Raw genomic sequence first — 13,691 nt, forward strand, 5'->3', positions numbered from 1 at the left:
AAACTAGAAGTCTTTGAGGGTTACTTTTGTATCTCTGCACAGTTCTATCTATGTCTCTGAACGTATGGGTCTGGAGGAAGGATGTACATGACTGAAAACTTTAAAATATGATCCAAATGTTATCTTAAGTCACTCACAAAAGGGTCATGTGTTTCTTATAAGTAAAACTAAAAGGGGAAAAAGCTTTCTCAGCCCACATTTAAAGCAATACTCTTTAGTTTCTCTTTAAGCAATTGAACATCTATACCACGTTGGTTTAATTATTCTCTGTTTCTCTTTCCAAAGCAAAGAATGAGAGGAAAATAGTTTAAGTTTCAAGGGAGAAAGAAAGGGAAAAATTTACTCACCTATGAGTAAGTATCTTTCCTGAAGGAGGAACCTAGCACTCAGTGAACTGTAATGTAAAGTCCATTACAACTGAATGTTTCACTTCCTAGGCTATCTCTTTAAAAATCCCTTTCTCTTTAAGGAAATGTCTACACTGCACTCAGGAGATGTGACTGCAGCACACATACAAGTACTCAGGATAGCATTAATCCAATTAGTTCAAGTACTGACAGCAGTGCAGGGCTGTGGTAATGACTTCATAAGCCTGCCTGGACATTGAGTATGTACTTTGGGGGCAGTTAGCCTGCACTGAAAACAGTGCTGCCTATATTCACTGCGACTTCTACCTTAACCGTGTAGATTAAAGCTGTCTCCAGCAAGCCTGCACATGCTGCAATCACACCTGATTGCAGTATTGATATATCTTATCTTTGCAATGTAGTTCCAGCAGGTGGAGCTAATCACTCACCTCTCTGGCTTCTCAGCCAAGTACCCAAGCTGAAAACAAAACTGGGGCACACGGTTAAAGACTTTCTTGGCCGATAGCTGATTATTAGCCAGTCATATCAGCCAACACTATTCCGATAACTGATATTTAATAATAAAACTCATCAAACAAGCTTTAGTTTAAGCACCCCCACTGCCATTTCTAAGTGTGGGGATACTGATACAGGAGACACAGTGGCACTTTAATTAAAGTGGCTCTCAGAGCCGCACTAATTAAAGCATCCCCCCTTTCAACCCCAGTCTGGGGGCAGCTGCCTGAGCCTGAGGCTGCCCAGGGCTAGGTTGTCTCCAGGTACTTTCATTAGAGCGGCCCTTGGAGCCACTCTAATTAAAGTGCAGCTTCCTCACTCTCAGGGGCTCCCTGCTGGGAGAAGGACCCTGCTGCACACAGCGGGGGGGAGCAGCTGCCCCAGCCCCTGCCAGGCTCTGTCCCCAGCCCCTGGGGTACAGACCCTGGGCACTGTGCATTGAGTCATGCTGTGCTGAGCTGGGCTGGGCTGGGCCAGGCAGCTCAGCTGTGCCTGCCCCTCCCTGCCCCAGTCATGTTTCCAGCATTTACAGTGCCTGCCCCAGCCCACAGTCCGCACTCTGCTGCACCACACCAGCACCTGGGACACCATGGCAGCTGCTCCACTCCAGCCCAGCCTGCCAGTGAGGAGCTGGGGGTGTATCCAGGGTCACACCGGCTTGCAGGAGGAAAGCCAGGTGTCCAGGGGCCCCGGCAAAATTAAATTCTTGGAGAATATTATCGGCTACATCGGCCAAAAAAAGCCGATAGTCAATAATGTTAATTTCCCTTTTATCGGTGCCAGTCCAATGCACGACCAATATATCAGTGCACTCTAACACAAACTACAGATTTTGATTAATATTATGAAAGAAAAGGAAGGATACTTTGTTTTTTTCTCTATTTGCTTTCTTGTTATGCAAAAAAAAAAAAGAAAAGAAAGGCTTATGGCAGCACAATGTTCCGATATGGACGTGGATGTTTTGTCCCTTTTCTTAGCTCACACAGCATGTCCTAAAATTGTCTTCAAGGGTTGGGTTGGCATAAGCAGAATGTGAATGTCCCAAAAGTACCTAATGTATGTGACTAATTCTTCAACCTATCGAAGGCAAATACATAGCTTCTACTGGGAGAAAACGGTCATTCTGGAGGACCAAAATTTTTGGTGCAGGCCTGAAAATGTACCTGCAGTTTTCATCTGCAGAAAACTGCATATATAGATTCCAGATGAATAAGGCTCCAAACTTGTTAATTTACCTGCCAATATAAATACTAGCAGGAGATGCAGTTAAATAGAAACTACAGAGAAGACTCTTCCATACATTAAACAAAAAGTTTCAGAAACCCCCTAAAGTATCCAATCATTGACTTTATTTTCTGTAAAGTGATAGTTTAAAGCAGTGCTTCTCAAACTTTTTCTCAGCATGACCTCATTTATGACCCCAATTCCACAGCATGACCCTATTTCTTCAACTTCACTCCTAACCCACAGCCCCCCACCCCCTGTAACCCCATCTGCTGATGTTATGACCCTATTTGGGGTCGTGACCCACATTTTGGGAACCACTGGCTTAAAGGAACTGCAAAATATAAAGGGTCTGCCAAGAAAAAGTGGAAGAAATAATCTGTAGAACTGAGACTTGGATCCTAAGAAACCTATGACTTGGAACCAATGAAAAGGTCATCTATAAGTAACTTCAAAATATTCAATGTATTCAATATACACCCTGCAAGACAAAATGGGATTCTTGTCCTTTAAAAAGCACTGTGTTCTCAGAATCCCTCGAAATGTCCAGAGCAGCAGACAGTTTGCAGAGTGATCTGGGAATTCATAAGTTCTCTGAATATTTACATTCTACGAGGCAAAATCCCTTGGGTGAAAGGCCAAGTATCTCAGGTGCTTCAGAACTGGGGCTTGAGAGGATTTTGGAATACAAGTTTCTCTTTGACCAAGAGGGTAAGGTCAGGAATGCTGAATTTTCATCTGTTGAAGTTTGAGAGACTGCAGATACATGGGATCACTAGACTTTTGTGAGCTGCTAGAAGACTGAAAGATTTCATTCTTGTCTTCATGTGTCACTATATGTAAAAGCAAGGGCTTCTATACATGTGGGTGTGTTATATCCCTTCCCATGGCCTCTTGTCTTGTCCAGTGGGTTTAGGTTGCAAGGTCTTTGAGGCATTGGGTTTAAGGTTGCAAGGTCTTTGAGGCATTGACAATCTACTAATTTGTATTTGTACAATACCTGGCACAATGTGTCATCATTCTTGATGCACTTAAGCACTGCCATAAAAGACAATTGATAATAAATATAATTAAACATGACTGATAACAACAACAATAATAGGAAGAAAGGAGATCTGTACATGAGTATGTATTCTTGAAGTCCTCTGTGCAGTAATGCTGTATGAGCTTTAAAGTCATGCTGAAGTGGTTTACAGCTGTATAATAAAATGGTACGCATGCCTCTTCTAAGGCTAACATTTTACTGTAAGATCACAACCATGTGGATTGCCCAGTGGAGCTGGCAGGCTGATGGTGTGAGCAGAGAGATACCCTTAGCATTGTCAGTTGGATGAAAATTGCTGTCACACTCAATAAAATGTCAAATTGGGCTGATCTGGACAAAAAGAGAAACAAAGGGGAACAACTTAATGGTGCATCTACCTGTAGATTCCAGTTATTTCTGTGGTGTGTTAGCTGTATAAAATAGCACGCTCCACCCCATTAATAAGAAAAGCAATCAGCAGGAGTAGTAAAGGCAGGCTTTCAGTGAGTAGTAAAGGCTCACTGAACCAACAGAGACCAAGCAGAAAAAAGATCCACCCCATCTGTTCTACATAGTTTCTTATACCATCCTTGGCACTGTGGTAACCGAGTGACTTCCAGTTGCACATTAAGCCACATGACCAATAAACCAATAACTGCCATGTGTTATATATTCTTTTCTCCCCTCTCCAGGGAGATATAAGTACATGCAAAAGAGCGTTCTGTTTTGGAGGGAGGGCGGTTGGCAGTGATGGACTCGCACAATGAGCTAGACCACCTTGCTCCATCTTGTAAAAGAAAAGAGGAGAGAAAAATTGGAACCCATACACACAGCCCCAATCCGGTCCATGCTGCACCTGTTCCAGACTCGCCTACCCAGGCTCAGCAGCAGCAGTGGCCAGGCAGAAACTTGCTCGGCATGGGGAAAAATCGGCCCCTCCCCCTCGCTGCCAGGCCCTTCTTGCTGCAGCTGCCCAGAGCCTGTGCTGTGCCAGCACAGGCTCCAGGAAGCTGCAGCAGGAAGGGCCCGGGTCACAGCCCACCAGTACCACAGAGCTGGGGCCAGCGGTGATGGCATCTGGAAGTAGCCACCGCTGCCTGGGCTGCCTAGACAGGCAGTCCAGCCTCAGAGCTGCCCCAGGCCTACTGCGTGCCCAGTAGGCAGTAGGACATGCCACAGGCAGGTCCTGTGGAGCAGGCATGGGGTGGGCTGGAGTTGCTGCTGTGTGCATAGGTTCTGGCTGGTCTACTCCCGCCAGGGTGAATCCAGGGTGGGCATGGGGCGGGCCAGGGGCTGTGCACTGTTGGCAGTAGCAGGGAGGCACCACAGAGCACATGGGCTTTGGGCTGCTGCAGGGTAAGGGCAGGTGCTAACCAGCTCAGGGGGGCACAGGTGGGGGGCTTCTATGCACACCCCACCATACCCAGAAACCCTCCCCTGCAAACCTCACAATGCACCCTCCCCCACACACAATCACACAACCCAGAAACACCATTTCATGTTGAAGTATTATGCAAACACCTCTATATAGAACACAAAAACACACACAAATCAGGGCATAAATATATATTTTTTTTAAACAAAATTAAAATATGTTATTGTCAATGTTTGATTTTTTTTTCCAGGAGGACAACCCCCTTCCCAAAAGGAGTACTACCAGGGGCAAGGGAAGGACTTCCAATGGCAAAGGTCAGGGGAAGGAACTTCCAGTCCCAAAATGGCAACCAGGGGGTGGGGCACCTGTCAAGGGGCAGGGCTACCCTTGTGGCTCTTGATAGCTCATTAAAACTCATTATGTGGCTCACCAGATAAAATAAGTGCCTGCCCCTGGTCTTACCTAACAGTAGTAGCTGCCTCGCTTGGGCTGGAGCTGGGACCAGCTCTATGCACCCAGCCTTGCTGAGTCTGCAGACGTGCAGGCTTCACAGGGGCTGCCTTCTAAATCAGTGCCCAGGACTAGTGCCCTGCTGCCCTTCCCTCTCCCTCCAGGTACGCTACTACTAAAGAGAGATTTTTAGATTTTTAAGAAAGAGCCTGGATGAGGAAGAGCTGTAGAAGAATAACAGCTAGGGCTGTGCAAAGCTTCGGTCGTCGATTCAATTCAGAGGAGATTCGGCACAATTCAGCAGCCGAATAGAGGTGTGTGAAGTGGGCCCTATTCAATTTGGATTCAGATTCAGCCCAAATCAGGGACAGTGATTCAATTCACTCATTTGGATCACTGTCCCTGATTCAATTAGGTTGAATCCAAATGTGAAGATTCAATACTGATTCAGAGAATCAGTGATTTGGACATAGACACAACTTTATAAATGTTTTTTCTACATACCTCGTAGAAAAAAACATGGCTTGTGAATGCTGCAATGCTGGGGTGCATGGAGCGTCCCAAAGGGGGGGAGGGGGGGGCCTCCACATGCTCGGCGGCAAACCTGGAAGTGGACTTCCGGGTCTGCTGGGGAATGAGCTGGGGGGTGCCCCCCCATGCCCCCCAGCTCAGCAATCGGCAGCAGAAGGACCCCAGGTGCCCCCCCCCCCAGACCCAGGAGGCACCAATCGCCAAGCCAGGGGGCACTGGGGGGGGGCGGGCAGCACACTCCCCAGTGGTGGACTGGAAGTGCTTCTGCTCCACTTCCAGGTCTGCCACCAAGCACACGGGGGGCCCCCCATGCTCCCGTGGGATGCTCCATCCGCCCCACCATCTCAGTGTTCATAAGCCACGCCTGGAACTTCAAGGTACGTAGAAAAAACATATAAAGCTGTGTCTATGGCCAGGTCACCGATTCTCTGAATCAGAATTGAATCTTCACATTCAGATTCGACTGAATGAAATTGGGACAGTGATCCAAATCAGCAAATTGAATCACTGTCCCCTGAATCAGGCCAAATCCGAATCCGAATCAAATACTGCCCGCTTCACACACCCCTTATAGCAGCTATAATGGTTCAGATGTCCAAGACGAATAAAGAAAGGTTATTCACAAAAGTAAATGTGTTTTTTTTGAGAATGCTGCCTCTGCATATACACATATGTGCTATGTAGCCCTCAGCAACTGATGGTTTCAGGAACCTTCCAGAAACATAAAGCCTACTGGGCCTATACAAGTATCCCCAAACTTACAGAGTCAAACATTTGAACACAAATTATAAGGGCCTGTGGGATTTTCATGCATACCCAGTTCTTTTGGTGACTGTTCAGGGGCAACATGCTCAAAGAGCCAATGGCATCTACCTTTGTCACAGTAGCCTATGAATATTTCCATTTGTGAGACATCAGCTAGTAGTTCAAGAGTGAGCTGAGAAGTTCTAAGCCAAACATCCCACCCAGTAAGGCATGAACAGAGAGCTGAGGCTCCTGACAGACATGGAAAATAGAACCCCAGCACTATACTGGAAGAAGCAGCACATTAGTCTGTCCAGGCTCCCCAGCATCTGTGTAGATTGGGTACTTCAGCAGGGCTTTTTGATGCTTTTATCTAATAGCTGATTCAAACAATAAAGGCATCAAAAAGCCCTGCTGAAGCATGTGATCTATATAGATGGTGGGCAAGTGGGGTCAAACTAACATGATGTCTCTTCTGGGCATGTACTGTGCTTGTTTCAGGGGCACACCAAGCTTAAAGTGAGTTGGGGGGGGGGGTCACATCTGTAAGCAGCCTATGATACTACCTATCTTGTGTTTTCCAACCTCCCCTGCTACAGTCCAGGCAGCACTACGGAGGAAACTTTCTGACTTGACTAAGGAATGGATAAAAGCCTGAACTGATAGAGAGAAGAGAAAGAAGAGGTTTGGACAAGGGCTCTGGGGGATAGACTGTGGCTAAAACTAGTGAAACAGACAGTGAGGATGTGAAACTGAAACCTGAACTGAGATTAGCAGGAACCTGAGACAAAGACGTGGAGGGGGAGGACATGTACAAGGAACACAGAAATCAGATGAAATGACTGTGTTGATTTCCCAAAGATTTTCTCCCTGTTAGGTGTGCATGTATCATATGATCTCATATGGTGGAATTTGCATTTGCAGTTTTTTAGCAACTCCCTACTTAAATTACACATAATGCCTCACTTCCCCAACATGCCGTAAGAGCACAAACTGTTTAGCTGAGCACTTAAAAGTTAGGAAATATTGTCTAGGCGACCTTACTTATGACTAGTTGGTAAAGAGGAAGACTTTAGAGAAGCATAAGTGCTGCAGTACTTGTGATCAGGCTACAAATACAAGGATTTGCTTCCCCATGCAGTATGGCAAATTCCTGTAGTAATGAAGGCAAGAAAACCCTACCATTCCCCTTTTCTTCTGTACTCTTTCATATAGTTTCATTCACATTTTTGCCAATGGTCCCATTAGCTGATTCACTTCCAAAGACCTATCCCTTCCATTTTCCTCAAAAATGTATTGGGGCACTTATCTTAAGTCTCCTGACAAATTATAGCAAACCCTTTTAATGGTTATTTCCAGTCCCAGTAACCACATTTTGTCAAATACATTGTACAAATAACTTGCTGAATGAAATCTGAAGCCTGTGCAATATTTGCATAAGTTAAAGGAAAGCAAAGAATGTGGGCGCATCTACACATGTGCACTTATTGTGCAGTAACTAAAATTACTACACAGTATGGGCACACATCTACACATGAATGCCTGTACTGCACAGTAAATGTGGCAACTTACACTGACTTGAGCTTAAATTTGATACTTGCATTATGCAGGTATCAAATTTATGCCCAACTAGTTACTGTGCAGTAACACATGTTAGACGCATTATTGCATAGTAACCCAGAGGACCTCCCTACTGGGTCTGACCAGCCACTAGGGGGGTGGCCTGAGCCTGGCTTCAACTTAGGACTAAAGTTAGACCCAAATGCTGGCAACCAGTTCAACTTGGGACTAAAGTTAGTCCCAAAGGCTGGCAGCCATGGGGCCAAAGCAGGGGTGGGCAAAATACAACCCATGGGCTGGATTCAGCCTGCCAGGTCATTCTATCTGGCCTGTGGGGCTCCTAAAAAAAAATTAAAAATTAATATTTATCTGCCCCTGGCTGCCTGTCAAAGATGACAGAAGACAGGGGCAGTAGGACCCAGGGGGACACTGCTGGCAGGAGTCAGTGGCAGCAGTAGCAAGGCCCACCAGCCCCACTCCTCCCCACCCTCCCACCCCCGCAGCCGGAAGCTGCCTTAGCAGCAGCATCTAGCCTAGGACCCTAGGCCTGTTCCTCGCCTCCCTCTGCCAGAGAGAGAAATTCAGGTAAGAATGGGTGGAGGGAGGGGAGGATCACTGGTCCTGCAAGAGCCAACCAGCACCATGAGGTTCCCAGCTGGCTGCCGTGTGGTGCTCCTGCTGTGTCCTATGGTCCCAGCCCTACAGCCAGAACTGCATGGTGCTGCAGCTGCAGGTGGGGAGCAGCAGATGTGGGGGCGTGGCAGCGAGGGCCAGCGCAGGAGAAGGGAGTGGCAGCAGGGTCAGCACAGGGGCAAAAGTGGAAGTGGGGGGTAGCACAGGGCGAAAGTCACAGCAGGGGCTGGCACGGGGGGGGGTAGTGGCAGCAGGGAACGGCACAGGGGCGAGTGGCAGCGGGGTCCAGTGCAGGGGTGGGTGGCAAAAGGGGCCAGTGCGAGGGGGGGGGTGAGAAGTGGCAGCAGGGGCCGGTGCAGAGGAGGAAAGTGTCAGCACAGGCCAGCACAGGGCCCCAGGGGTCAGGGCCAGTGGCAAGGCAGGAACAAGCTGAGACCCATGGGGCCAGGCTGGCTCCTACTGCATTCTGTGATCCCAGCACTGCAGGCAGGAACAGCGCTCTGCTGGGACATGCCTGGCCATGTGGTGCCATGCCGCTTGGTTCCTAGCTGCAACACTGGAATCACAGAACACAGCAGGAGCCAACTCAGCCCCGTGGCTCCCAGCTTGTTCCTGTTGCCACCTCTACTGCAGCATGCCTGCAACTCCTGGATTTGCAGCAGGGAAAGCACCGTGGTGGAGCCCACTGCCTTCCCCGCTCCATGCTGTGCAGGTCCCTCGACTCCACCCGGAGTGGAGAGAGCCCTGTCTACTGCATCCCTTCGGAGTCCAACAGGGCCTCCCCTATGATAGAGGAGGCCAGGCAAGCTGTGTTCCTCACACCCGCGCAGCACTGCCCAGAGCCACACCCCACTGGATGCCAGTGCCTGTGCCAAGTACGTGCTCCCTAAGCCCCCCCCACCTGCTGCTCCTGCTGGCAGCAGGGGCTGTATGCCATATGGAAGAGTGTGGGGGGGGGTCCCCGCACCCCATAAACCTCACATACACACACCCTGCCCCCACAGCCCCCCATATATACACCCCAACATACCCTATGCCCCCCCACACCCCACCATACACACAACCCACAGTCCCTGACACAATGAGTGAGACTATTTTTTAGTTATTATGCAATCCCTTCTATTTACAATACACAAACACAAATCATGACAATTGTTTTTGTAATCAAATTAAAATATGTTATAGTAGCTGTTTGACTTCTAGTGTATGATTTGTTTTCTTCTGGTTCTAAGATGGTAACCGCCCTCTGAAAAAGAGTATTTCTGGGGGGCAAGGAAAGGTGGCAAAGGTCAGGTGTTAGGGGGTTGGACTTCCAGTTCTAATATGGTGACAAGGGGGCGGGGCAGCTGTCAAGGGACAGGGCTACCTATGCTGCCCCCAACAGCTGGCCCAAACTTGTTAAGTAACCCCCTGCCCACAATAATTGCCTGCCCCTGTGCCAGAGGCTGGAGCTCCCCCCAGTGGCCACACGGGCACATGGCAGGCTGCTCTGACCTGGCACTACGTTTTGCCTCAGGCCGTCTGCACTTGTAGATGCCGGCCTATTCCCACTTACTATGCAGTAACTTTCTGCACAATAAATTTAAGCTGGTGTAAATGCATGTGTAGAGACACCCTATGAAAATGCAAAAACAGTTCAAAACCTGACGAAGAGGGAACACTTTATTCAGCAAAAATGAATAGATCTTTTACTAAAGGAATGATTAAAAAGTTCAATTGGCGTATGAAGAGTTGAGTTTAATCATTTAGCTTTATCTTCTGTAAAAAATCTCAAAACAGCCTCAGCTAAAGAGGCCTCAGCAAGGCCTCCATAATATCAGTTTCTTCATTCATGATTATCTGGCTACCCTGGTTTCACATTTGCTGTTCATTTCCCCTCACTGCTGAGAAGCTGTAGGCTTGAATTTGGGGTGGGTTTTGATAGAAACCATGTAGAGTTTATCTATTGAGTTAACACCCAAGATTGTCATTTTCCTGTATAACTAAATGTCAGTGAGGAACAGAATCTAAAATTGGTTTGTAACTATGGCAACTAATGAGCCAATCTAACTTGGAGTCCCCAAATCAATCATGTGACTTAGCCAGGGATTCATTCCAATTTTCAAATGCTGATTTTCAGAGGAAAAAATATGCTGTTCTTTTTCCTAACATGCATATTAGAGGTGTCAAGCTACAATCATGCTAGATAGCTGGAGCAGTTTCAGACAAACAGCTAAAAGAAAAATAGCCTCTTTGTTAAATTGGAAGGACAAATGGTAACACATTCTAGCTATGCTAATTACCCTGGATAAAGATAAAGCCCCGCAATAGAAACTACTCCAGATAACAGCAGTATCTGAAATCACAGAATTGGGAATTAGGATATAAACCTTACCCAAGGAATTCAATGATTAATTGATTTTTTAATGGCAATGATAAAACACATTTAGCATAATCTAACCAAAACATTTTTGGGCAGGAACCCTCCCTCTCAGGAGGCTAAGTGGGAAGAAATTTTAGTAAGATACTCTACACAGACATTTCAGTAAGGGATAGGCCCAGTATCTCCATGCCGGATCTGTGACTCCCCATTAGCTAAGCATTTTACTTATGCAAACCCTGCCCTCTCTCTCTTGCTACAGACACCCTAAGCTAAGAAACACAATGGAAGTAGTTTGATACCAGAACATGATAGGACAGAATTTCAGAAACCCAACCGAGATGGGAGAAAGGGCTGAATACCATGGGCTTTCCCTTTGCCAAGAGAGTTGTCAGGGCAGCTATAGGGCAACAGATCTACTGTTGCCAACAGCCTCCTAATGGTGGAATAGGGATGAGCAAACAAGGATAGTTACAGCAATCTCTCTCTAGCTGCACAATGTAGTGCACAAAGGTGCTCATTTGTGCCCACTATTACAGTGAGCACAAATTAGCACCTTTGCTGCTTTACACATTAATGGGGAGGTTTCCTTTCCTTTGGCTCTGTTCAAATTCCCCTAACATCAATATAACATCTTGGTCTTTCTGCAGAGGACAGGAAAAGAGAGGATGTCAAATACACAAGAGAATACTGCAGCTATTAGTTTTCCAGCATAGTTAGGGAAGCATACAGTCACTGCTTGCAAATAAGGATGAAGCTAAAATTACACTAAAAGGGAGGTTTTAAATAAAAGGCCAATAAACAGCCACTACGCATGTGCTGGAGATATAGGAAAGCTCTGATCAGAAGAAATCACATTAAGGGTTAGTTAAATGTTTATCAAAGGAACCAAAAGTTCTTACCAATATTCTTTGAGGATTTAAAACCTATAAGTTAAAGAAAAAGAAACAAAAACAAAGTGATAATAACACCCTCAATAAAACATTTTGACTAGGTAAATTAAATTAACATTAAATGAAACTGTATTATCTGGCTTAATGTTTTCTGAGAAGAAGAAATAATCACACTCTGAAAGTATAGTATTGAACTCTCAAAATCCCAAATGTTTTTGTCTTATAAAGCAAGCAATATTTGAACGAGTATAAACATAGCAATAACCTTAAAAGCAGGCTGTTATGTGTAATTAGCATAACTTGTTTAATGTGAGCTGTGAAAATTTAGGCCTTGATCCTAAAAGCTAAGGTCCTTATTGGTTTTAGTGGAGCAACCTATAGCCACAGCAGTGCAGCAGAATGGCTGTCATTGCAGGACGGGGTCTCTTTCTAGTAAGAAATCATATTTTTTCAATAGACAAATACAAATAACACAAATGCAACACATAGAAAAGAAGGTGTTCTTGCCATAAATGTATAATACACAGAAAAACCATTTTAAAAGAGAACAACTCAATTATATCAATCCCATATTTCCCACAGAATGCATGAGCAGGTAGTAAATGCAGGGGAACTGCAGACAAAATTTAAAAATATAATGTAATTTTTGCTGTACAGGATGATGTCACCTATTCTACTATGCATTTGGGTCTATTTATTATATTATGTTCTTGCTAAAACACATGAGCTTTGTAAGCCACATCACAATACTTTATCAGATCATGATGATCACCATGATGATCATCATGGGAATTGCCATATGGACAGTCAGAAAGTTCCACAGAGGCTACAGAGGTGATGTACTGAAGTAGGGATGGAAATAGTCTTGTATTGAGATTTTCTGTGTCCCTCAACCTCCCTTTCCAATCCTGCAATGTCTTATTAAAGAAAGATTTATATTTGTGTGCTGCCGACAAAATCCGAGGAGGTCATGTTACATCTCATTTAGAGTCTGGCTTCACATGAAATATGTCCACAAAACCAGGGCTAAACCTCAAGAGAAATTAGCAAAGTAACAAGCAAAGAAAAACAAGAAGAGAGAGTCCAATATTCATTAGATGCACCTTGTACATCTTAAATCCTAAGGCTGCTATCATCAACAAAGGATTTGGAAACAAAGTTGAGTGTAGCATCACACCCCTTAGTGCAACAGCAAGAGCTGTCATTAAGGGCATTAGCAAAGAGAAGACAAAAGGGTGGAGGGTAATAGAGATCTGAAGCATTGCCACCCTCACATCTTTTCAACACAGTTTTTACCTGGTAAATCCATCTCATCAGATCTAGGCCAGATGAGAGGCACCAGCAATGAAAATGTATGTCCTAGGGTCCTGTACAGGAAAACTACATGCCTAGTTTCACCTGTTAAGAAGCCATGTGTCTCATGGCATTATGTGGCGGCTAAAAACTGTGAACAGTTGCAAAGGTTGATAACATGGAGTAAATAGCATACTCTTCCATGTGGAGTTTCATGACAGTACAGCTTATTATAGCACCGAAGGCAGAAAAGGGGGGAAAAGAAGAAGCATTGAAGAATAAATGCATAAAAGATTAGTAAATGTAGGACATAAAGGAGGAGGAGGGTTTCAACATGGGTATCTCTGTGGGAGTAGCTGCAGGCATACAGTAGACCTTTCATTAGGAAACACTTCTCACCATTTCTTTTTCTTCCCTCATCTTTTGTCACTTTCTGCTGTGCCATTACTTTCTGTGGAGAGCTTCTGCCTGAACTGGGCTTTCCTGATTCGTTGGTGATGACAGAACCGTTCTGACTAGGCGACCTGCTGTAAGTAACCATAGCAACAAGGAAGACTGTAAGTTTCTTCTGTATAAACCTCATTTCAAGGTTATTTCATCTGCACAGTTTGCATCACTGGCTTTTCAAGTCGGATTTTGTACAGAAAGGAGACAGAAAATAAGCTGCACAACAGCAACACAATGAAAGCAGGGATGCAACTACAATATTTAATTTTTCTTTTTCTTTTTCTTTTTTTTATGT

General features: G+C 45.4%; 1 protein-coding gene across 5 annotated transcripts in view; it reads right to left on the reverse strand.

Moving 5' to 3' along the window:
- Positions 1-13,691, reverse strand: part of KIAA1549L (KIAA1549 like) — a 292,080-nt gene that overhangs the window by 87,860 nt on the left and 190,529 nt on the right. For 4 of the 5 annotated variants that reach the window (XM_019476980.2, XM_019476978.2, XM_019476977.2 and 1 more), the window contains exons 12-13: positions 13,349-13,476; positions 11,666-11,689 (exon numbers count right to left, since the gene is read on the reverse strand). In XM_019476980.2, the coding sequence (XP_019332525.2) occupies positions 11,666-11,689; positions 13,349-13,476 (152 nt within the window). The remainder of the gene's footprint in view (positions 1-11,665; positions 11,690-13,348; positions 13,477-13,691) is intronic. The other variant, XM_014602417.3, reaches the window with a different exon arrangement.

The sequence above is a fragment of the Alligator mississippiensis genome, chromosome 2 (assembly GCF_030867095.1).
Source record: "Alligator mississippiensis isolate rAllMis1 chromosome 2, rAllMis1, whole genome shotgun sequence".
NCBI classification, from domain to species: Eukaryota; Metazoa; Chordata; order Crocodylia; family Alligatoridae; genus Alligator; species Alligator mississippiensis.